Source organism: Camarhynchus parvulus, chromosome Z (genome assembly GCF_901933205.1).
Source record: "Camarhynchus parvulus chromosome Z, STF_HiC, whole genome shotgun sequence".
Lineage (NCBI taxonomy): Eukaryota > Metazoa > Chordata > Aves > Passeriformes > Thraupidae > Camarhynchus > Camarhynchus parvulus.
The window spans coordinates 26,532,039-26,556,370 of record NC_044601.1 but is presented as its reverse complement, the minus strand read 5'-3'; the positions used below and the strand labels follow the sequence as shown (position 1 = coordinate 26,556,370).

General features: G+C 38.3%; 1 protein-coding gene across 1 annotated transcript in view; it reads left to right on the top strand.

Moving 5' to 3' along the window:
• Positions 1-5,383, top strand: part of ADGRV1 (adhesion G protein-coupled receptor V1) — a 302,349-nt gene extending 296,966 nt beyond the window's left edge. The window contains exon 92 of the mRNA XM_030969486.1: positions 4,968-5,383. Within this exon, the coding sequence (XP_030825346.1) occupies positions 4,968-5,086 (119 nt within the window). The 3' untranslated portion in view covers positions 5,087-5,383. The remainder of the gene's footprint in view (positions 1-4,967) is intronic.
• Positions 5,384-24,332: the final 18,949 nt, after the last annotated feature.

Sequence of the window (24,332 nt, the reverse complement as noted above, 5' to 3'; positions counted from 1 at the left end):
GCCCCATTATGCTTCATCTTTTCTTTCTGTTCATGTAGTTCTGAGCTGTCTGAGGTAACTTTAACTTATGGTCACAGGGAATAATTTTGTGGCCACAAGGTTTAACCTGGATCATTTGGAATGAGTATAATAATTTTAGCAAAGCTAAAATTTCATTCCTGCCTTTCTGCCATTCTCAGCTATAGAAATGAAGACAGATTTAAAAAAAAAATCAACCAATCCTCCACAGAAAAAGTTTGTTTTTAACTTGTCACTGTTTAGTAATTTGCAGTGTGCAGCGCAGCCCCAGGAATAGTTGTGCTGGCACAGTCAGCCTTGTTGCTAAAGGAATGTGTCACGGAACTGTGCACTTAGGCCTTTCTTCCACAGCCATTAATGCTGGGCCTAATTACAGATTAACCTGAAATACAGACTGGACCAGATGGAGGCCTACAACTGCAGTTCTAGCAAATCAGGTGGATAGCAGTGTGCTGTTTCTTAGCCACCTGTTATGCTAGCTTTGTACAAGCATCACATGGTGATAGGGTTTTTCTGTTTTGTGTGAGAAATCCAGTGGGCTACTTATATCATGCAGCCATTGTATTTGGATGCCTTACCAAATAATTCCTTCTTTCCATCAAATGTGCTCATGTCCATACAGAAATACACAGCTGGGATTCACCCTGCTCACTACATCATGCCATTTTATTTTGGAGGTCTTTTGGAAGATAGGCCAGCTCCAAGGTGGCTTTTGTGAAGGAAATAATAAAACAATTATGGTAGGAAAAATAATTTAGGGACATGTCCTGCTCGTTGACGTGTGCTAAAAGCTTTTTTTAATGTTTATTAATTTGTACGTATTCATTTTATTGTATTTCATTTATGGCTCTCCTAATGATTCAAACAGCTTCTATTGAGAAAGTTAGTTATTTGTGAATTAGTTTTGGTTGATTTCACTAACAACTTTAAAAGTCTGCAATTTTGAATGTGATTTCATTTCCCCTCTGATTTCTTGTGCAAGGTTTATATTGATAGTCAATTTAGTAAGACCTTTGCCTTCCAGATTGCAACAGAGTCATATGTTATTGTAATTGAGGATAAAGCCCAATATACTAGAATTCCCTGAGGACTTGTACTCTGGTAGAGAAGCTTTAAAGCATGAATAAATGCATGATTGCTGATTTCTGAACTTCCATCTGTGTTTTACAAATACTCTTATCCTCTCCCTTTCTGTGATGCACAAAACCAAAACAATTCATTCCTTTGGATGAAATGTGAAACCAAAACACAGCAAAGCCTTTGAGGGAGACCCAAACTCCTCCAGAGGTGATGGGTGACCCACCATGGTAGTATCCAGATACACATTAAGTAGAATACTGCTACATTCATACCTCAGTGTTTTTTTAATCTTAATAGAGGCAGTTGTGATAAGTATTATAGAAATATTCCAGTATTTCTTTAATATGACGCAAATATTCTAATTTTTCCCTGATATGAAGAATACTTAGGAAAATCTACTAAGTTAAAAACCCCACACAAATACAGCTGTTACAATGACAATGTTATATAAAATGATTCATGATTTTCAATCTAATACAGCTAGGGTTCCAAAGTCAACATTTTATGTACCTTGGTGACCCCACTGACGGTGCCTGGTTTAAGAATAAAGCATTTCACATGGCCATCCTGAACCTGAGGAAACATTTGAAATTTCAATTCTGAAAGGTATTCAGTGCAGCATCCTCGAGACTCTCTGTTACAGGGCATATAGATTGTAGGTGGCAAAGGTCCTGCCTTATTGATCTGCATCTCTATTTTGAAGGGCTCACTTCAAAGAAAAAAAGAGAGGAAAGAAAGATAGATAGTTTGCATATTCATTCAGTTTCTCATCTGTGGTTGTCACACATATTTTACGTGATGGCTATTGAATGTGACTGCGCAATACCCAGTAAGCATTTTTAGTTCAATCTGAACTTTTTTTATAGAAGCTGGATGTCTTTTGGTGTCATTTCTGTGAAGTTAAAGCCCTGAAAGAAGAATTAAATTTGGTTTGTGTAGCTTATTCCTATACATCCCACATATATAATAAAATTATGATTGATTAAGCAAGATATAAGTGCTTGAGAGAGAAAAAGTTTTCCCAGTGACATGAGTACAGTACTTACAATACAAGCTCTCTCCCTTAAAATGTTTTAGTTAAAGTCTTAGCTATCTCTAAGCAAGCAGATGATAACAGCTGGTGTTTAGGGCACATAGGGATGCACTAATATAGCCCTTCACCAGCAGATGTCAGTGGAGGAACCTCTCTGGGTTTGAAGCCTGAGTTGAGACTTTTCAGTTTACAGCTAGTCCTTGCATACACAAAGAGAAGAAAGGAAGGCTTCATTTTCTTGCTTATTTTTCTTCACAAACTGGGGAAAAGTAATACTCCCTGCTACATACCTACCATCCAACCCTAGGATCTCTAGAAGAGTGCATGTTTTTTGGAATCCGATTGAGTTTAAATTCCACTCTAATCTGAGAACACAATGGACCAATGAACTCTGTGAAACTCAATTGTGTAAACAGTCATACCCTTTCCAGCCTGCCGACTGTTTGGTAAGCTGGTATCCTGGTTACATTTCAGTTCTTATTCCTAAAAAGGATCAACTCTAACATATTTTGTCTTTGCAGCATCAGCAGAGCAAGGCCCTTGTAAACCTAAAGTACCCAGTTTCAGTCTCTGACTTACCAAGTTCCTGATAAGAGCCTATGTAACAAAAAAGATCTTCTCTGACTTTGCACAGGGCATGGACAAAACTTGCACATATATGACATTTAATAATATACATACTATAATATCATTAGACCAGTACCTGATCTTTTTAGTGCCCAGCAAAAGATTCTTAAGGAAACCGTGTGCTAAGTTGCCATGTTACCAGTATAGCTACTGGTAAGACAAATATCTTTCTAACACCAACACTCAGTGTTCACCTTCCATAGGAGGTATTGTGTTCTGTCTTAATTTGAAGTATTTTATTTTCTTCATGGTTTTTACTTGATCATCCATCCCCATGTGGTAAATACAGCAGTCTGATTCATCTTACCTATTACAGTCAGGTTTCCTTTCTAAAATAATCAAACAATCAAAATAACTCATTTAAACAATGGCTATTTTTCCCAGGACCTTCAAGCACCTTTTGGATATTAGGATCTAGCTCAATTAAAGGGTTGAATGTGCATACAAATTTAAATCAACTTCAATTCATTTATAAACAAGTATTTTAATAATTCAGATCCTAATCTTGACTTTGTTATTGTATCTCTGTATCTTGATGGATTTTTACTCCTGTCATACTCTGGCAGTAGTTGTTTTCTCAAGAGCTTGGGTCATGCAGACCTAAGGACTTAGTAGTGTCAGTGAATGCATGTTCCCTCCATGACCCAAACACCAAAACGGGGTGTAAGAAGGATCATGGTGCAACTTACCCACTTTACCCCTGGATCATAGAGCATGGATCCAAGTTTGGCCCCTACCAGGACTTTGTCCAGGCCTCTGTGGGAAAACTTGGCTGGTCCTACAGGACCTTCTGTGCAGGTTCTCTGGACCAAACTCTGTATTCAAAATTGCAGCCTGACTTCCCACAGCAAAGCAGCATCACACTGCTGCCCACTTTACAGTACCTCTTTTCTGCTTTAGGGGTGGTGGGTAAAAGGGTGCTAAGAGAAAACTTTGTCAAAGTGGAACAGAGAACATAGGAAAAGGTGAAGGAACTCAAAAAAATTTTAAACTACTCTTTTCTTTTGTCGAACAAACCAAAAACTAGAATGTCAGCTGAGATAGAAATATGAGATGCAATGTATACCTTATAGAAACTCTGGAAAATATTTTTCAGTATGAAATGCAAATCACTGCCTCTCCCAGCATACCCTATTCAGGGCTGTTTTCAGCCAGATGTCATTCCTTTGTAACTACCTTGAACTGCATGTAGTTACAGATCTGCTTCTGCCTAAAACAAATTATTTCCCCCATAATCTGTAAATGACATCACTGCAGGGTCATACTTGAAAGTGATTTGTATTGATATCCTGATGCCTCATTATACTCATATGCAGTTCTCAACAAATTTAAAGTCTAGACACCTTAAGCCCTCAAAACTCATGTATTGTGTAGTATTTGTTCTATAGCTCAAGGAGAGAAGCTTAAAGAGCACTGAAGTTTATAATTTCAGCAGATCTCTTGTGACAAAATGGTCTGGAAAAATTTTGCATTTCATAAAAACTGGTGCAGGATTGTGAATCTTCACACTAATCTACTCAAACCTCCCCTACAATAAAAGCCCACATGAAATCCCTATCAAACAAATAGGAAGCAGAAAACTTGCAGAAGTCCTATGACAAAAGGATGGACAAGGTAGCCTCCCAAGGTCTCTTCTACACATGTTTTGGAGGTTCCCTTGGACAAAATTCTAGTATTTACTTCTGTCTTCTGGCAGAAGTAAAACTTAATACAACAATTCTTGTCGAATGCAAGTTTAAAGAATATTTGGTCAGTACATTTTGTCTTGTTGAAATTACTGTCCTATTAAGACAGCTGGAATTATTGTTTAACTTGGAAATTATATCATTAAAAACCAATTATTTATGAGGAAGTCCTTGGAAATACCAGATGCTAACAGCCAGATCATTAACTCAGTCCAAGCCAGGCCTTGATTTATGCTTTTCTGATTTCAAGGCAACCTCTAAATATCTATTTTACCACATACTGGGACAAATAAAGTGAATGACATGAAAAAGCATATCTGGATGGTACAAAGCTATGTCAGCTAATGTTGTAATCCATGAATTCAGAATGGTAGACTGGTATGAGGAAACTCACCACGTGGTTGTGGGGTAGGGAAACATTTCAATAATCAGAATAAAACAGAGTAGGACAGAGTATCCCCATTTATCTGTCAAAATTTCATTCTCACTGATTCTTATTTTTGTTTTTTTTTTCTCTATTTCAGGTGCAGGTCTCAGTGTCAGTGATAACGAATCTTGTCATGGCAGCCAGGATGGTGGCAGCATGGCTAACTCCCAGATTGTAGAGCTTAGAAGAATACCCATAGCTGACACTCACCTCTAACTCCACAGCTTGCTTGGGATTTTCTTGTTGTTGCGGTTTTTTATTCAAGCCTCAGTATTTTTATATTTGTACTTCCTTTTGCACTAAAACACTATATGAAGCTGTAGTAGAATGTTGTTATCTTTACTGAATGTTTAACATGGAATGTTTGCTTGAGGTTTTGTATATCAGAAAAAAAAGTAGTTTTTTTATAGTGGGTGAGCATCAATAGATACCATGGCAATTGGCCTAGATTTGTATCTTGTAAGTAGACGGTACATTTCATAAACTGTAGCTTTTTTAAAATTAACCTGTACATTAACACTGATTAATAAAGCAATAGAGTCTGTTTGATACAAACCAGTCTGTTATTTCTCCTTACTGTTTATAAAGATGAAAGGTGATGCAGACACCCTGTTGAATGGGAAAGTGTTCTAGTGGCACAGTTTTTCTAAGTTTCCTGAGCTGTACTCTTCTCACTGTTTTTGTGAATACCCAAATCTGTGAGCAAAATCAAATAAAGATGCAAGCTTTGAGCCAAAGAGCTTGAAATTTAAATTATGACATGATAAATATGCAATGATCTGAAACACACAGAGGGAAGAGGAGATGAAGAACAAGAGTGAAACCACTGGCAGCTGTGTGCTTTTAACTTCTTTACCTTGCTGGTTTCATAATATTAAGCTCTCTCACTCTTCACAGGCAAAAAAAAATAGGAGGAATTCCAAAGAGTTGAATTTTCTGTTGATCTCCATGTAGATAGTCCTGTTCTGATTGAAGGGTTCAAGTATTGCATTACAGAGTTAGATCAGTAATCTGGGGCCATAAATGAGGAAGACAAGTTCCCCCCTTGGAAGAAAAAAAGAACAGAGGAAGTATTTCAGAACTGAGACGGGAGGCAGACTGATTTTGTAGGAATCATTAACTCTGCTTGTGCACAGACAATCTGGAAGAAAACACATTAAGGCAGGAGACCAAGGGAATTTTCCTCTGAACGTTTCTCAGTGTAGTGTAGATGTACAGTAAATGAGAATGTAAGTCTTTTATACATTCCTCAGGAATTTGCTAAAGGCTTTACACTGGGTAAGGGCTGAGCAACAACCTCTCCCTTTAAAAGAAAACATTTCCATATAGAAATCTTTCCATGAATTTTTTTAGAATCATATGCAAATTTTGCTGTATTGAATTAGCTGTTGAGCTTAGAAAAAGCCTAAACCAACAAAATAGACAACTCCCACTTCTGTGTCACAGTTCTGTAACAGCTAATATGACTGCACAGCTTATAGATATCACCTGTATCCAAGAGAGACACCAACTTTAAGGTCTAATGCTGCAAAAGCCTTGACAGACACAGGAAACTATTTTTAGTCAGGAAAGCTCTTAAACAAGCGCTTTTAAAGCGTATGTTTGAGTTGGGAAATAAGAATATGTCTATGTATAACTAATATATGATCTGTGGTATTGAGTCTAAAATTTCTGACTCACAGGAATTTTGTTGTCTTGTTACACTGGTCATGGTATAGAGGAAACAAAGCGAAGTCTTTTTGGTAAATGTCAAAAGTTAATGTGAGTTAGAAGATGGAAGTGGGGGACAGTAGATGAACCTTTCCTTGCTGTGGGCAATGCATAGGGTGGTCAGGAAGACCCTGAGCAGAAGGGGCAGCTGTTAAAATTGAGTGCAGTACATCACAATATATACATAGATGCATACAGATATATAAAGTGGGAAAATTTATACAAAAGTGAGCCATCAAAGCAAATTTTGTAATTCACTTTTTTGCCCAAGGTACACCTGATGAAAAGGGACTTTCTGAGCAGTTGAGTGAAATGCAAGTATCATTAAAGTATGTGAGTCTGGAGGAAACATTAGTTTTGGGTATTTTGCAATATTGCACTTTTTTTGTTTTCCTCACAATAAACCTGGCTCATTCTTCCTGAATGAACTGAGATGAAGTAAACCTTGTGAGTGCTGCTCCTTCTCATCTACCCACTGAAGGCTCAATGTGAAACCTGGCCTTACAGAACTATTGCAACACTTGCCCGGTTGTGAGCAAGTCAGGACTGTAACAGATGTTTCATTACTCGAAGTACATGCTACTACATGCCATGAGAAAGCTTATAAAGAGGATGTTTGTTTGATTTGACTCATCACCATAAATGTTAATACTTTATGTCACTTCAACTTGTTGCACAACTGGCCTGCTTAGGGATTTACTGTAAATGCATCAGCATTTTCAGAGCAGATCAGTTGGATGGCTTCTGCTGCCAGCATTTTCTGAACTTTACATCTCTATGTGGTACTCACATGGTTTAAGGTCATGAGATGAATTTTGTAATTGTTCTAAAACCAATCCTATTTTACCAGAAAATGTTCTGTCTGTAGGAGATTCAGTGGTTTAATAAAATGTGTTTCTCTCAGCCCATTTTTGCTATTACTTGGACAGGCAAAGATAGAGCCAGGAGGAGGGCAGCTGTTTGCTCTGAGTCAGGTGTACCCAGCAGCCACACCTGGGCAGGACCAGTACCTTTACTCTTGGCGTAACTCAGCCCAACCAGACTGAATGCCTCCTGCGGCTCCTTGATCTCAGGAATTATTTAAAATTTAATTGAGAGTGTAAACATTTCTTTGTTTCTATGAGGTGAAAAATCTGCAGCTCAGTGTCTTTCAAACCAAGCATTACCACACAGCCTGCCATGCTGACTGACTCATACAAGCCTTTGCCTTGCCTCTCTGTAAGGAAAAACACTTGCTGCCTCTTCTGTTTTCTTATAAGAAAAAGATAATTTCTCCCCAAGAACATATTTTACGTGTTTTGAAGTGTAGAAGGAGCTGTAGGTAATATTTACTATATTTAATATTAATAGTTAATATTATATTAAATAAAAGCATTTACTACAATACTTAATTGAATGTATCTATAATATATTTCAAATATTATTTAATAATATAGGATATTATGCTCTATGCAATACTATAGTGTTATATAATTGTTTATAATTTATTATATCTCTTACATATGATACTGTTATAATTTAATATTATATAATAATACTTAATATATAACATTTTGCAGTTCACTGTGTGAACAAGGTCCCTTTTCCAGAAAAAATTTCACTTAAAACTACTTACATATATATGTAGATCAGATCGATGAAAGGACATGTTTTAAGAGTTTGTTACTGCTCACATGCTAATATAATTCACCTCTTTTGAAAAATGCCTGAATGTATTTCACATTTAGATGCATAACTGGTGAAAAATACTAAGTTCAACAAACATCTTTTAGGTGATGTTTTAGAGAAAGCCACTGGGTTCACCTTCCTTGCTGTATAGCAGAAATAAATCTACATGTCAGTGACTTGAACAGAACTATTCAGATTACTAATTTTTTTAAAATCCAGTTGAGGGCCCAATATATTATTGTTCTGTCTCTACCATGCAAATGATAGCTCTCCAATATTCTACACTAAATTCATCCTGCGGAGGACTCCACAGTGAGAGGTTTGATCTCTAAAGGATTAGATTATATTGGGAGCTTTACAGCAATAAAATGCCTATGTACTCAACATAAAATTGTTAAATTGATTGAGTGTGTCAGGATCATGGTTAGACAAGAAAATTTCTTAAATTCAGGCATGTCCTGCTGTCAGATGCATTTCACTATAGCTTGGTTTATTCTCTGGCCCTTGGGCTACTATTGTAGATTCTGTTTCACCAGCACTAGTGTAAGAAATTGCTAAGAAATCGGAACGTATTTCAAGTTAGCTGGCAGCAAAATTTGCTCCTGTGTTACTTCTACTGACAGTAACATGTGTGAAGGTAGCATATGCAAATTTGGGCTTATTTGTTCAATATGTTATTCGGGTAATTTTCACAGAAAAACTTTTAAGAAGAATTTCCACTTCTAATGTCATGATTCAGAATTATCTTCTCTACAATAAATACATTGTAAAAATTACAGTGTAACACTCTAGTACGCAATAAATAAATGGAAAAAATTGCAATGTAATACTCAAGCATTATTGATCTAATATCTGAGACTAATAATATATTGAAGCTGAGAACACAGCGTGTGTAAACCAGCCTAAAGCTTAGGCCAAAAACCCTAAGAATAATTTTGCTTGGTTGGTTTTAATCAAGTCAAAGTTGTGTTCATGATACAGCATTTTTACAAGAACAGATTTAGAGGAAAATACATATTTCTATGTCTCATAATGATGTCTGAGGTAAAAAGAGAAGGGTTTTGACTGGAGCTGTTTTTCCCCAGCTCAGCAGGTAGGCTTTGATGGCAGTGTGTTCATGCCTGTGCTATACCACCAATGATCTGAGCAAACAGTGATTTTATCCAGTGAAACTCTAACTTCCTAAAGCTGTCAGCTTCAGTGTGCCTTTACTCTACATGAGCAAGTACATGCCACCATGTGCAGACAGACAAAAAATAATTATAGGACACAATAACAGATAGATAGATAGATAGAGATAGATAGATACGGACGTAGATACAGGTATTGATATAGGCAGATAGATATAGCTATAGCTAGATATAGCTAGATATATAGATATATATGTAGATAGATATAGATATAGATATAGATATAGATATAGATATAGATATAGATATAGATATAGATATAGATATAGCTGGATAGAGGTATAATAAAAATAAATTCTGTTTCAGTCTGGGAGCTAAAATCTTGTGGTTACGAAACATATATGTGGTTTCTCTGGGAACTTCTTGGCTCCTGCTTTGCAATTCCTGAACCAAAGTTAAGCTTGTGGTTTCCTAGTTATCTAACTGCAAAGAACCAGGCATCAGATAGAGAGTTGTTAAAAGGGGAGCAAAGTAAGGGGATGCCCCAAATCTCCATTTTCTCTTAGCCTCGCATAGCCCACGAGCTATGAGATGGATGTGCTGCACAACCTACAGCCTGTTTGTGCCTTGAGTCTGTCTGCTCCCCATGATAGGAAAACAGAGGAACAAAGATTTACCGTCTGGCAAGGAACAGATGGATGAATGGATTCCTGCTTGATGTGCACACAGGAACATAATTCTTTTTGGTTTGAGAGAACAGCATGTACTGGAGATCGGGACAGGGCAAGAGGAGAAGAATGGCCAAACATTGACCTCACTTCAAATCGTTGATGAATCCTGACAAAGGGAGATAGTGAGTTGTTACTCCTTGTGTATGAACAAGAGGATGACACCACTAGGCTCCCCTCCTCTGCTGTGGCACACAAGCAGCATCTTCACTAGCTGCTCAAATAGGATTTGGTTTCTACTGTTTCAGAGCCTAAATGAGCACTGTTTGAGTCTGTTCTCCACATCACAGATACTTTGTACTCCTTTTAGCAGAAATTTAAAAATTCCCCATCAACTTACTTTCTTCTGCTGAAAAAGTGACCTGCCTCCTTGACGTCCTGCGTGCCCGCATTACTTCTCAAAGAGAGTAATCTTTCACTTATTCCTTCCAGACCATTGTAAGGACTTAATCCCAATTAAGAATCTTCTATGTTTCTGTCTTCCAAGAAGTAACAGGTTTCCTTCTAATTTTTTTATTGTTCTGCAATTACCATGTTTTGTACCTTCTGTTGGTTAATGTCCTAAGGAGTCATGTCATACTCCTCCAGCAAAATAACACTTGAGAGCATTCTCATGGTTGAATAAGTGCCTATTTTGGCTATTCAGGTGGCAAAACCAGTCCACTGGTTGATGTGATTTCACCCATGTGGATCCTGTGTCCAGATGTTGTCTGTTGTACATTTAACAAATCCCATTTTAACTGGACTTCCTGCAAGTTTTGAAACATGCATGTTCAGTTGTGGAGCCATAATGATTGCAGCTGAGAAACATAAACAGAGAGGATAAACTTCTTAGCACTTCTTTGTCTTCCTTTTCTTTTGTTTTTAATCACCCACTTGCTTTCTACTGTTCCTACTGTTCTGCCTTCTGATGCAGCAGTGTGTAACAACCCAGAGTACTTAAGGCAAGTGCTGTGATCCTTCTCTGGGCATTGTTCTTGCATCTTCAGAGCCAGACTTAATAAGAATGATTTTGCTTTGTAGTGCTAAGGGGCTTTTTAGAGTTAAGAGTGTATTACTCCTTAAATTCATTGCTGGCAGAAGACCACTGTTGCATATTGGAAGACCTCTAATCCTGATCCTTAAAGGACTAAGCATTAGGATTAGAATACCTCACATCCTGGTTTTTAGTGTACTAAGGATTAAGATAAGGTCTGACCTATGACAGTCATGTGGACTCCTGCTGTGTCACCAGCTAGGAAACAGCCTGCCTACCTTAAAAATCACGCAGAGTGCAGAGCAAGAACCAGCCAGGCAAACGTCAGGCAGTTACTAACAAGCCTTTTGACTTGTAAGGGAATGGTCCATTACAAACACTGGGTGATTAATATTAAAGATAATCCTTGGAGCGTGTAAAAGAATCCCATGTAGCTTCAGGAGATGGACAGCTAAATCCTCGGAGCCAGTATACACAATTATGCCATCTGACCCAGGGATACAGACCTTGTTTTTGAAAGCAGCATGCTTTAGAGGAGAAAGTAAATGGAAAAACTTGCTCTTCTAACTCAGAAAAAGAGCCTTGAATATTCATGAAAACAATGTTTTATTCAGAGGAAACAGAAGTTAAGGTTTTCTCCTCATAAAATTGAGGCTAGCATGGTTTAAAAATGTGAAACTGTGTGAATTAGCAAAAAAAGAGAATGTGCATTTTCTATATGTATTTATACCCTCAGAAATACAGTTACAATTAATTTTTTTGCAGAACTACTAGACAACAAAAAGTAGTGGTTTACATATCATATGAAATAAGTTAACACTTAGATCATAAGACTCACAGTGCCTCTATACCACAGGTGGTCAGAAGTCATTACGTCTAATTTAAGTGCTTTTTTTTAAATCTAACTCTACCCAACTAAAAGGAAAATTCTTATGTTGAAACTAATTAAAGTCTTTTTTTCCCTTTTTGTCTTACAAAAGTATTATATTTGTCTTATGACTTTTATATTAGTGGTGGCAATACATGTTTTGCTCAAAATTAAGTCCATAATTTCTAGTTTTCCTGTGGGAAAGAGAAATAAAGGCATAATTATTTCCTTGTACAAGACAGAGACAGCTTCTCTACTGTGAGAAGCTCAGTATTTTATGAATTAATTAAATAAATAAGCCTCTAAAGTAGTAACTCTTCTTGGATTTTGGAGGGGAGATTTGAAATGTATATCCACTTCTCTATAGAAAGAATATAGAAAGCAGGAAAGGATGGGGGATATTTAATCCCATTAACTGTGAAAAAGATGAAGAAGTATGCCTTCCTATTAAGATCCATTCTAGGCCAAAACTGAATACACGGAAAACAAATTCATGACAGTGGGAGTCATTGTCTTAGCTTGACTATTAACAGCTGTAAGATTATGCCTGCGGTGACTGTTTTCGTTTGTTTTGGCAGGATACAGTCAGCAGTGACTGCTCTACTGCTTCTTAAGGTCAGATGCTGATCTAGCAGCTTCTCAGACAATAGTTCTAAACATCAGATTTCACTGATAGGAATTTATACTTTGTATTTACAGGCATAAAACTCTGGCCTTAACTGAGTTATGTTGTGGTTATATATGTTATTTTTGGCTTGCAGGTGGAAAAACTGTATCTCCAGATTTCCTATAGTGACCAGAACAGACAGCTGTTCCTCAATTCAGAGTGGAACTGGGGTCTGTACAATCCCAGAAAATGTGATAAGATATGATTGTCAGTGTTAGAAAGACTGTACTCCATTGTGACTATGTGTTTAAATTGATAGGAAAGCATGTTCAGCCATCTGCCCACCATCCTGTGTGTTGGCATACACCTGCTTCCAAACACAAAACCCCAGAATAGCAGGACAGTTTGGGTTGGAAAGGACCTTAAAATCATCTCATTTCAATGTCTCTGCCATGGGCAGGGAGGGACACCTCCACTAGACCAACTTTTTCAAGTCCCATCCAACTTGTCCTTGGACATTCCAGGGATAGGGCAGCCAGAGGTTCTCTAACCAATTTGTGCCAGTGCCTCACCACCCCCACAGGGAAAAATTTCTTCCTAGTATGCAATCTCAATCTCCATTTCTTCATCTTAAAGACATTCCTCCTTTTCTTGTTATTACAGACTCTTGTCATAAGTGGCTGTCATGGGATATGATACCTGGCACCTGTCCCTCCCACAGAGGAGAGTGGAAGATGCCTAGGCACAGGAGGAGCTGATGAGCAGAGGTGTCACCTGCACTGACAACCAAGATGTGGATAGCAGATGCTGCTCATTTGCAGCCCTTGAGTTGTATCACAAGAGCTTTAGGCTCTACTTGCCCTCCTGCCATGCTATGCAGTGTTCCAGCATCAGTGCACATAGTGCTTGCCTGGCTCTTGGCTTTTCCCTACAGAAAGTAGAGTGTATCTGAAAACATTGCTCTTGTTTCTGACTAGATCTTTATTATCATGAGGTTCACCATCCACTCCCCACATACACTAGATATGCACACAGCACCAGTCGCCCCCAGGAGGTGTCTGTGCACAGCAGAGACAAAATAGGGTTTGTTTCTGCTGCTTCCTTTGCCCAGATTCTTGCTTTCCAGATTCTTGCATGTGGCCACAGCGACAGCTTCGGGCAATGCTCTGGTGACAGCTTGGAACTTCTCTCTCTGACAGTCCTCATGCATGTTTATTTTAGATCTATCATCATGCTATAGGGATGATCTTATTCCAGAGGACTATTGCTCCATACAGTTTGCAGGACTGGATGGCACAGAGTTAAAAACATTGCACTTGCCCCACACTTCAGATGTCCTGATGCTGGAGAGCTTGAAGAACTAGTTACACCTGATCAAATCCTGCTTTATAGCTTCAGTGTACACAGTCTAAGGGATCATTCCATCTCTGGCTATGTTCTGTAAGAAAATCTGGTGATTGTTTGTACCCCCAGGGCCTGTATACGAGCAGTGTGTTAGGAGCGTTGGAATCTGGTTTGGCATAAATTTGGAGAGGGGACACAGGAAGCTCCTGGTCAGGGCTCTTGTGGCCCAGCACACAATGAAGGGAGAGAAAACTACCTTATTGGTGTCTGAGGATCTTTTCAGTTCTTAGCTTTAGCCCATGACAGGGATACCTGGGGCTCTGAGTGAACTGCACATCATGGAACACCTGTGCCCACAGCAGCACAATTCACAGCCCAGAACCAACAAAACCTGCCTTGTCCTCCTTGTAAGCACCACCTGAAGAGTATGTGGGTGTGAAGCTACCTTCATAATCTTTGATTATGTGTCAAATAATGATGGTTTAATTAGCAGGTGATGTCTGCTGATACGAGGTATACCCATGACTGCTTAGTCAATTTGTCTCTGAGGCTTTAAAAATAGCTCAGTTGGACTCTGAGGTTGTTTCAGGCTTGTTAAATTGCTTTTTTTAAGAGTTGATCTTAAGTGATTTCTAGGAACACGTGAGGTCTGGAGAAAGCCTTGATGCTGGTTTTGTTTCAGACTTTCCAGTTTGGGGCAGATAGTCCATGACAATGTGATTCCCTGCTTCACTTTGATTTTCTTTCTTTGGTTTTCCACAGAACATGAAATTTTTAGTGTTCACCTGCTTTTCATTGAGTTGATGGGAGCTTTGGCTATGAAGGAGGTATGCGGACTCTATGATACATGCTGGACAATCAGTGTGTGGACAACAGTATTTTTCTTAAGTTTTGCTTTTTTCAGGTTTCCTGAGTATTGATGTTGCCAATAAAAGTTGAAACGTAAATTATCAATAATTTAAAGACATGGGTTTATATTACAATGTGTAATTAAGATGTGTCATGCAAATTGCAATTTTAGTACCGGTAATACCAAATTTGTTGTGTTGTTGCCTATAAAGCAATAAAAACGTGAGGGTTTTTCTGTGTGTCAATAAGATGGAAAGATACCCCATTGTAATGTCTGCTTAACAGTCTCGCTGTAGTGCCCTGTCTTGATATAAGATCAGTATATTCTGTAATACCTGGTCTTGATTAAAAACAAACATGCTTCTTAAAGGAAAAGGAAAAGTCATAGTTAATTTTGAGGGTATTTTGTGGCTGTACCTCATTATGATTCCTTTATATCTAACTAAGTTATTACTGGAGTAAGCACTGGATGCTGCTGAGTGTCCTCCTACACAAACACAGTCACCTTTAACGTCATCTAAAGACTGAGGTTATATTTGTGCTTGGAGGTAATAGTGTAGTATTTGTTTAGACTTAGTGATTGAATGAGAAGGAGGACGTTATCTTCTATGCACACGCTTGACTGAAGGGAAATGTTTTTTGTCATGGGAAGGAGTCTGAATATTCAATCACTGATTTGGAAAACAGACAACTCAAAAGATCTTGTTCTGTGCCTTCCATATACATCTAATGAAATGTAGCCAGAATTAACTGCTCATAAAGGCACTCCGTATGACCCTTGGTTGCAGTTTTCATTTTGTTGCTTATTTTTCACTTTGCACAAGTGCCACTGGGCTGTAAAAGTTCTAGAGTGCTAGAGAGATGGGATGATGATAGTGGGGAGAAAGACACATTGACAGTCCCTCATGCTGACCTGTTGCAGGACAGCATGACTCCTCCAGGATTTCAGCAGGGTGTTGCTCTGCTCTCCTACTCTTCTCTGTTCCAATGCTCCTCCTTAAGGATTTCAGTGAGAGCATATGTCTGCTGGCTGTGAAGATGATCAACTTGTTTTGATTGAGGAAAGCCAATAAAAGCAACCAAATTGATGCTGAATTAGGTCATACTGGTCTTTCCAGGAATTTGGACTCTGCTACCAATTCTTAGCCGTATCAGTAATGTTTGGGATAAATTTGTGTAAAGCATGTCATGCATGGTAGTAGATCTATGATTAAGTGTTTATATCCATGTTCTTTTAAAATGTGTGAATCAAAATTATTTTAACCTATTTTTTCCAGCTAAAATATTAATAATGCCACGTGATGAATTTCCACATTGAAGGAAACTATCCAACATCCGCTACACACACACTGAAACAAAAGTATTGAAACTTCCCACCTGCCTCAATTAGGCTTTCCAAGGCATTCATCTCAATTACTCTAATAATTGAGATACTTCTTGTTTTCCAAACTGTACCAGCAACTGCCAATTAAAATACAAGTATTTAATCATGTTGAGTTAGAGCTATAATAATAATAGTCATTGCCTAATAAAGTTTTGCAAGCCACTAAGAAAGTAAAGTCTTGCCAAGAAGGCTGTTACCCGTCCACAATATAAATCAATAAATCATAATTGTACTGTGCACCTTCACTTCTTTTCTACCACACTGTGTAAAACAAAAAGCAAGAAGCCAGAGAAGGTTTAAGTAATTTAAAACAATTTGTAAATTTTAACTCAAGAGGCTGTCTAGGCCTATCAATTAGTAAATCTGTCATAATCTTGAACATTTAAATGCATTTGTTTTCAGTAAAATATACCAAGTGGAACAATCAGATAATGTGACTGCTGCTTTCAAGATTGTAAAGGACAATGTTCTTTTCAAGTGTTTCTGTAAATATTTCAACATAAATTGATGAAAGTAATAATCAATTTCAACCATTCCACCAATCCTACATAAATTAGGAATAACAAGAATTCCTATATTTTATCCATTAATAACTTATATTTTCATTAATATTCCCAAACTCATAATTTTGAAGCCATTGCAGACATGGATTGGAGCTTTCTTCGCTTTTCTTTGCTCCTTATTAGCTGCTTTCTGGCATTGCTTCTTCCCTGCTTTATTCTGATTTCAATAATAGTCAGTAGTGGAAAATCACCAGCTCTCAACTCCTATAGCTATGGATGCTCACAAGAGGACAGGGCACGTTCCATGGAACAATGGCCCTGGTTTGATTAGAAAGGATTTAGTAAGGGCTGAGATTTTTAAGGCATTTTTAAGGAATTTTTATGTGAACCTCAAAACACTGGTTGAACACTTGGGGTTACTTCTGTCTCTCCTGGAATGGCTTAGGTGGCACATCTCTTTTTTAGGTGTCCTAGAGTGGTCCCTGTGATAGTGCAAGAGCTTGATATGTGTGTGTTACAGCAAAAAAATAAAAGCAACTTCCAAATCATAGAATCATGGGTTCATAGAGTAATTTAGATAGTCAAAGACCTCTAAAATCATTGAATCCAACTCTTAACCCAATACTGCCAAGTTCTCTACTAACCCATGTTCCCGAATGCCACAAGTGTTTAAAGTACTTGTAGGAACAGTGAGACCACCACGCCCCTAGGTAGCCTGTTTCAGAGACTGACAGTTTCAATAACAATTTTTTTCCTAATATTTAATCTAAATGACCCCGACAGAAGCTGAGGACTTCTTCCAGCCCTCACTTGTTACTTGGGAGCAGAGACCTATTGTCACCTGGTTACACCTTCTTTTCAGGTAATTTTAGAAAGAACTAAAGATGGCCTCCCCGAAGCCTTTCTCCAGGCTAAACTACCTGAGGACCCCAGTTCCCTCAGCTTTTTCTCATCAGACGTGCTCCACATCCTCCTCCAGCTCTATTTTCATTCTCAGGACATGATCCAGCCCCTCCATGTCTCTCTTGTAGTGAGAGGCCAAAACTGAGCCCAGAAATTGAGATGTGGCCTCACCACTGCTGAATGCAAAAGATTTATCATTTTACAGTGCTAGGTACTTTAGTTAGCACAAGAACTAAATCTAGAATAGAAAGGAATCAGATTATCCGCGGCTGCTAAGCAGATGAAATGTCTCCCACCCTTGAGAAGTCCAAGTGACCTCTTGGAGAAGTAAAAGGGCAGTCTTAGCATTAGGCGCATGTGAACTAGAATCAAAATTTATTAACTGCAGCAAAAAGACTGGTGCTGTGGACATGATGTGTCAGGACTCTGTTTGTGTAAACACCTTGGCTGGTGTGGCATGAAGGCTGGTATTCCAGCCCTGGGAAACTCCCAGTCAAGAACGAAACACTTAAAAGGAGGAAGTGCGTAAAACAAATATATAAATATTTTCCAGGAACGCTTATATTGTTTAGACATTGCAAGGAAAGAAAACAAAGAAAATACAAAACACAGGAATAATAACAACAAGATTTCTGGAAAAAGTTATTTCAGCGCATTGTTTATTAACCGCTTCTTTGCTGTTCTAATTATCAACATGATGTGCAGCCTTATATATGAAAAATAAAGACTAAATCTGCACTCATGAATGAATAAGTATCACAGAATCACAGAATAAGCTGAGTTGTAAGGGACCCACAAGGATCAGCGAGTCCAGCTGAGGAGAAGCTTTCCAGTTCATATCAGCAAATGTTCACTCAACTATTTTAATCTTACTGAAATTCCACATCTAGAAATAATCTATAAAACCTTACCTGCCTTTGGTGCTGGAGAAGGTGCCTGTGAGCACCATTCCTGTCTATTTTTCACAAGTGGACTAGAAGAGCAATCAGCTGATGCAATGAAAATAGAGGTGCCATTACCATCACAGGTTCATCATTGCATTTCAAACTGCAGAAGACTGATAAGGAGGCCCAACAAATACATACTGGTCAATAAATCTCTCAGACCACACACATGGGAAGAATACGGTTTACCTAGGGAGTTCATATGAACTTGTGCAAACTACCTGTTAGGCAAACACCTCTCAATTCAAAGGGAAAATAAGTGCTGCTCTTCATCTCGACCTGGCACAAGTCCAGTAGCCTCCTTGCACCTGCATCCACTACCCCAGGTAGCTCAACTACCTGCGTGCCCAAGGAAGTGAGTCCACCTTGGGAAGTCTCCTAGGTTAGCCCTGGCCTTGCATGCCTGAGCTGCTAAAAGCCTCAATTAATATCCATTCAGTATTTGTACTGGGCTGAGACACTGTTGTAGATCTTTGGGGTATTGTGGAAGAGAAGGAACAGCTGAAAACCTTTCCTTAGGAAAGCCTTTTGCCTTTCCATGGGAAAAATTTCTGATAGAATTCATGGGAGAGGGTAGAAAAAGAGTTTTAAAAATGTATTATAGAGTATCCAAAAAAGAAAACAGGGTGACTATGTGGGGTACATGTCAGCAACAGATGTCATGTGTTATGATTTTGAACAAAATATATGTTTACATGTGGAACAGTAAACAATTAATCTGTAATTTTTTTTTCTTTCAGAACCAGTCCATGTGAAATATATCATGTATTCACCACATGCTTGTACAGTAGCAATGCTTATAACCTTGGAATAAATCTGTGAGGGATACTGTTGTGAGAGGACATCTCTGCTATTGACATGGACAGAGCCAAATTGTGACATTCCAGTACAATCTGAAGGATTTTCCAGAGCGTTCAGTGATCTGTAGACTCATAATAGCATTCAATGCTGTATGGATATCTTTTGGCTTGAGTTAAGACACTCAAAATGTCACAGAAGAATACCTTATGCATTCTAATATTCCTTGACAAACCACTGGCTGTGTTTCAAGATCTTTTGAGATCTGGTGGTGGTGCCCTTAGCCAGAGCATGAGCCCTTCTGCTTCTATTGTAGCTTTTTGTTGCTTTCAGCAAGGAAACATGAATCTCAGTGAGTTTGGCTTCTGCTTGGTGAGACCTTGTCTTGGCTGAACATGAACTCCTCCTGCAGACCATGTCCTTCTTCTACTCTACCAGTAGACTCGTGATAGCTGGTGGTTTTGGTCTCTCAGTCTTTCCATCTTCCATCCTGTGGAAGAAAGATATTTGTCAGCTGCAGTCTTAAAGAGGAAACTGAAATAATCTGACTGAAGAATGCTCTGTCTTTGGGCCTGATTAAAAAAAAAAATCATAGTCATAGAATCCCAGAATGGTTTGAGTTGGAACGGACCTTAAAGATCTTCCAGTTCCGATCCCTTGCCATGGGCAAGGATACCTTCCATTGGACAGGCTGCTCAAAGTCCCGTCCAACCTGGCCTCGAACACTTCAACCAGAGATGGAGCATCCAGAGCTTCTCTGTAGCAGTGTCAAACACGCTCACAGTCAAGACTTACATTCTAAGATATAATTTAAATCTCTCCTCTTTCAGTTTTGAATTTTTCCTCTTGTTCCGTCACTAATTGCCTACATAAAATGTTGCTCTCACTAATTTTCTATGCAAAAGGATGGCCATTTATTTATTTATATATCTTTCCTTCATTATTATTATTATTATTCCTATTTATTTTGCAGACACACACACCCTCCACCGCAGAAATCTGTAGTCCATTCAGTGGTCTGAAGCAGCCTCTTACTGCCTCTTGTGCCAGGCTTTCACCAAAAGCAGCACGTCTATGTTCTGATTCCACCGAAGAGAGGATGTCAGTGAGGCCTTCACTCTTTGAAGCACCCCTTGTCTGAGCTAGGTTCTGGGGAAAGCTGACAGGATAACTCCCGACAGGTTCAGAGACCTGCCAGCCACTCACAAGCAGAAGTTCAGTCTGTGCAGGATTAGGTGAATCAGAACAGCAATCTGTGACAGTGCTGGACTAAGCTTCATGGTGACATGACATTCTGCAAAAAGCTCTGTCTGGGAGTGTGGTGCTGAGCACTGCTCTTGGCACTGTGAATCAGAGAGGGAACAATGCAAAGTGGCATCCTCTGAGGCAAAACTGTGCCATCTATGTGCAAAATGCAGTAGTGAGTTGACTATGGTGGGATGTATTACATTTGGAATTACACTTCCCTGGAGCTGCAGAAGCTGGTAGTTTGCACAGGCAGCTCTTTGAGACTGGGCTACAGTTTTACATGTAGATTTAACATCTTTCCTGATGAATGAGGAGAATATATTGGAAAATTCTTTAGAAAATATGAACCTATCATTGTTTTTGTCATTGCTGTTCTTAAAGCCTGAGAAAATGTCTGGTTTTAGTGCTCTGTGAGGTTTGCTGAAGAGTGTGAATTTTTTGAAACAGTTAATGCATTGTCACTTCCCAGTGAGTTCCCAGTGGCACAATTGCTCTCTTACTTCTTTGCATCATTTGTTTACACCTAATTGGTTTCTACTGCGATATGGATAATGTGTACGGACCCTTCACACAATGTCCAAACAAATTTCTGTATCTAAATATATACTGAGTTGTACTTTTACTCTGATGTAGGCGGGAGGAAGTCGAGCAGACAGAGGACTTGTTCACAAGTCTTTTGAGGCTTTTTATTTGTGTTTAGAGAAATATTCAATCTCATCCCTCAGCAGACAGCAATGTTGAGTCACACACGTATTTCTGCATATCAGCCCGGTGCTTGATTAAAGAAATGGCCAGTCCTTCCACCTTATTCCTTTTATAGGGCATCAATGGCAAAACAAAACTTCTTTTCCATGCAAGGATCTTCTTTTCTTCAACATCTTCCTATATCTGCTACATTTTTTTTCCCAAACAGTAGGCAAGGGTTAGTTTTGCGCAATTTCTTCCCCAAAACAGCCTTCAGTAACGTGGGCAGATGGAAATCATGGTAGATCAAGGCTTACAGGGTTTAGTCCTATGTATGGGTTTTAAATCAGCAGATGAAGTTGTGGACTCGCATATTCTATAATTTTGCACCCTAAATAGGATGGTGCCACAGAATCATGAACTGCAATCAGACATTGGGATTAATAAATTGATATTGGATTTTATATCAAGCTAGAGTTCTCATAAACACAAGTGTACTTTGATTTAAGGAGAGATTCTGCTATTAAATGTCACTCTTTAACAGAAATTACATATGACAATCCAGCTTTCAAATTTTCTTCTTTGTAACCAAATTTTGAAACAAGCCTCAACTCCCTTTTAACTTTTGAAGAATAAACAAAGACAAAAATGTTTCTTCAGCATTACAAAACAGTAGAAGTTAATTTTTTTCTCAGTTTTTAAGAGGTTTTGTTGAAATAGCAGTTGAAGTTGTGTTGCATTTTTCCCAGCTTGCAGAGTAAAATCTGTCCCCAGGAGTTTAGGATATGCCTATTTCTTTGAAACTGCTAAAACTGCAAGTGTGGGTTTGGTGGCTTTGTGCGGCTTTTTCCTTTTTGCTTTTTTCTCTTTTTGGGCATAGGGAGAGAGTGAGGTGGGAGCAGGTTCTTGGTGTGGGATTTTTTTTATATTTGTTTGTTTGTTTAGTTTTGGTTTGGTTTTTTATTTGTTTATATGTTTGTTGTTGTTGTTGTTTTGGGGGTTTCTTTTGGATTTTTTAAGAGACCAGGGAAGAAGATAGGAGAAGAAAAGAATGGATTAATCTAGAGTGTCCCATAGAAAATATGCACTGACCAAACCTGTTTAGTCTTTATTTAAACAGTTTCAATAGATGGCAACCCTCCCCTTAATCAACAATAATACATTCTTTTAGGTGTCTGCCAACCCCTCATCTTGGCCAGTGCATTTTACTTGGAACTTGAATTAGGAATCTCTTTTTCAAAATGCCTGCAATAATAACCTTCTCTCCTCCTGCTTTGCTGAGCATGGAGCAGTCACTCTATAACCTCTCTCCAACCTGAGTTGGTCAGGAAATTCATTAACCCTTTAGCTTAACCCTCGGGGTGGTATCCTGCTCAGCATGTACTGAGTTAGACTGCTCTCCCAAAAGATAAAGCTCTGGGAAACTTCACAGGGAGCAGTTGTCACACGCTTGGTGCAGAAGTTAATTTTAGCTCTTTTCTTAATCTGACTGCCCCCATCATTTTGATGGACAAGCTTACCATAAGCTGTTGCTCGACAAGAAATGTATTTCTTAATTTATATCATTGGCCATAATATTTTCTGTCCCTGATTCACTCTCCAATCTCTGTAATAAGGCAGATTTAGTACTTTAGAAATGCCAAGGACGATCCAGAAAGCTAAGGAAGAATTTTTTTTCCTCGACCAAAACTAAGGAATCTAAATTTGAATGATATGTTAATCTTAGATATTAGGCAGCATTTAGAGCAGAAGTCTGAATATGTTTACCACCGATATATGACAAATTTATTTTCAGACCTTTTTCAAATGTACTCTAAACTCATTTGGTTTTATTAATTTTTCTAAGATAGTAGAGGATATTCTGGAATTTCTGCTGTAAGTTTTACTACTTGCTTAGAGGCAGTCAACCACATCCAGAGATGAAGTCACTGGGATATAAAGGTGTATCAGTCTGCCATGATGTCTGAAAATTTAGTCACACAAATTCCACTAATGAATGAGGACTGCTGCTACTAAATGTGGGTGGAAACTGAATCAATTTTACCTCCGTGATTTTGATGTACCACAGGAAAGGATCTTTTCCAAAATAAGAGATTTTCTCTCCTTTTAGCCCTCTTTGAACATACAGAGGATTATTTGTCCAGCAATAGAATTATCCAGCAAGCATTTTTATATTTTTTTCAGGTTGTAAAACTCCTCAGATATTGTAAAGAACATATCAAGATACAACAAAATTCCTGGAACCTTTATCTGAAAAGAAAAGCTAGCCTTCGTATGTGTTTAACAGTCTAATTTCTTAAAATTTTCTGATAAATAGCAGATTTTTTGCTGCTATAAAAATTACTCTCTCTTTAAAGTTTCTGATATATTTTGTTGCCAAGACCTTGGTAGCTGGGATTTGGCAAATGATTTCTGACCTGATATTCCTCCCCTTGGAAGAATAAAAAACTCTTAGCTCACCACAAAGCTAATAGTTGTTGTGAGGTCTCTGTAGCATTTAAGATGATCAGGCACTACTATTTTTTAACAAGACTTCACTGACTTTGATTAGCAAAGCCTTACAAGCAAAATCAATACATTAAGGACTAAACCTGCAAACATTTTGGCATCATGCAGCATTAGGAAAACTTCAGGCAAAAAAGCATGAGCGGTATTCAAATTTCCATTAGTCACTTAGAGTGGAAAATCTGACGTGATTGTCACTTAGTGCGACAGGATATTCAGCTTATTTAACTAAGAAACCACAGTGCAGCATGAGGCTCCTTAGTTCAAACAAATATCTCATTACAAAAGTACTTTGACATTTCTTATGTTTATTTAAAATCAGTCATAATTCAATGTGCTTAAAAGTCATAAAACTGAAATCATGCAGACCTTACCAAAAGTAGGTCCTACCTTTCCTTTTCAAGTTTCATAACTTTTGATGAGTTTATACACTACTGAAGGTTAATGATGAGCTAATACCTGCTTAAGATGTCTATTTAAAAAATACAGAAGGCACTGAGCATCTCCCTGTTGCTGCAGCACACAAGATTTCTTTCTTTCTTGTGCCCAGATTAATGGTTTGATGCTTCCCGAACTGTGAGTCAGAATAGCTGCTTCTGCCTTTCTGCACTGT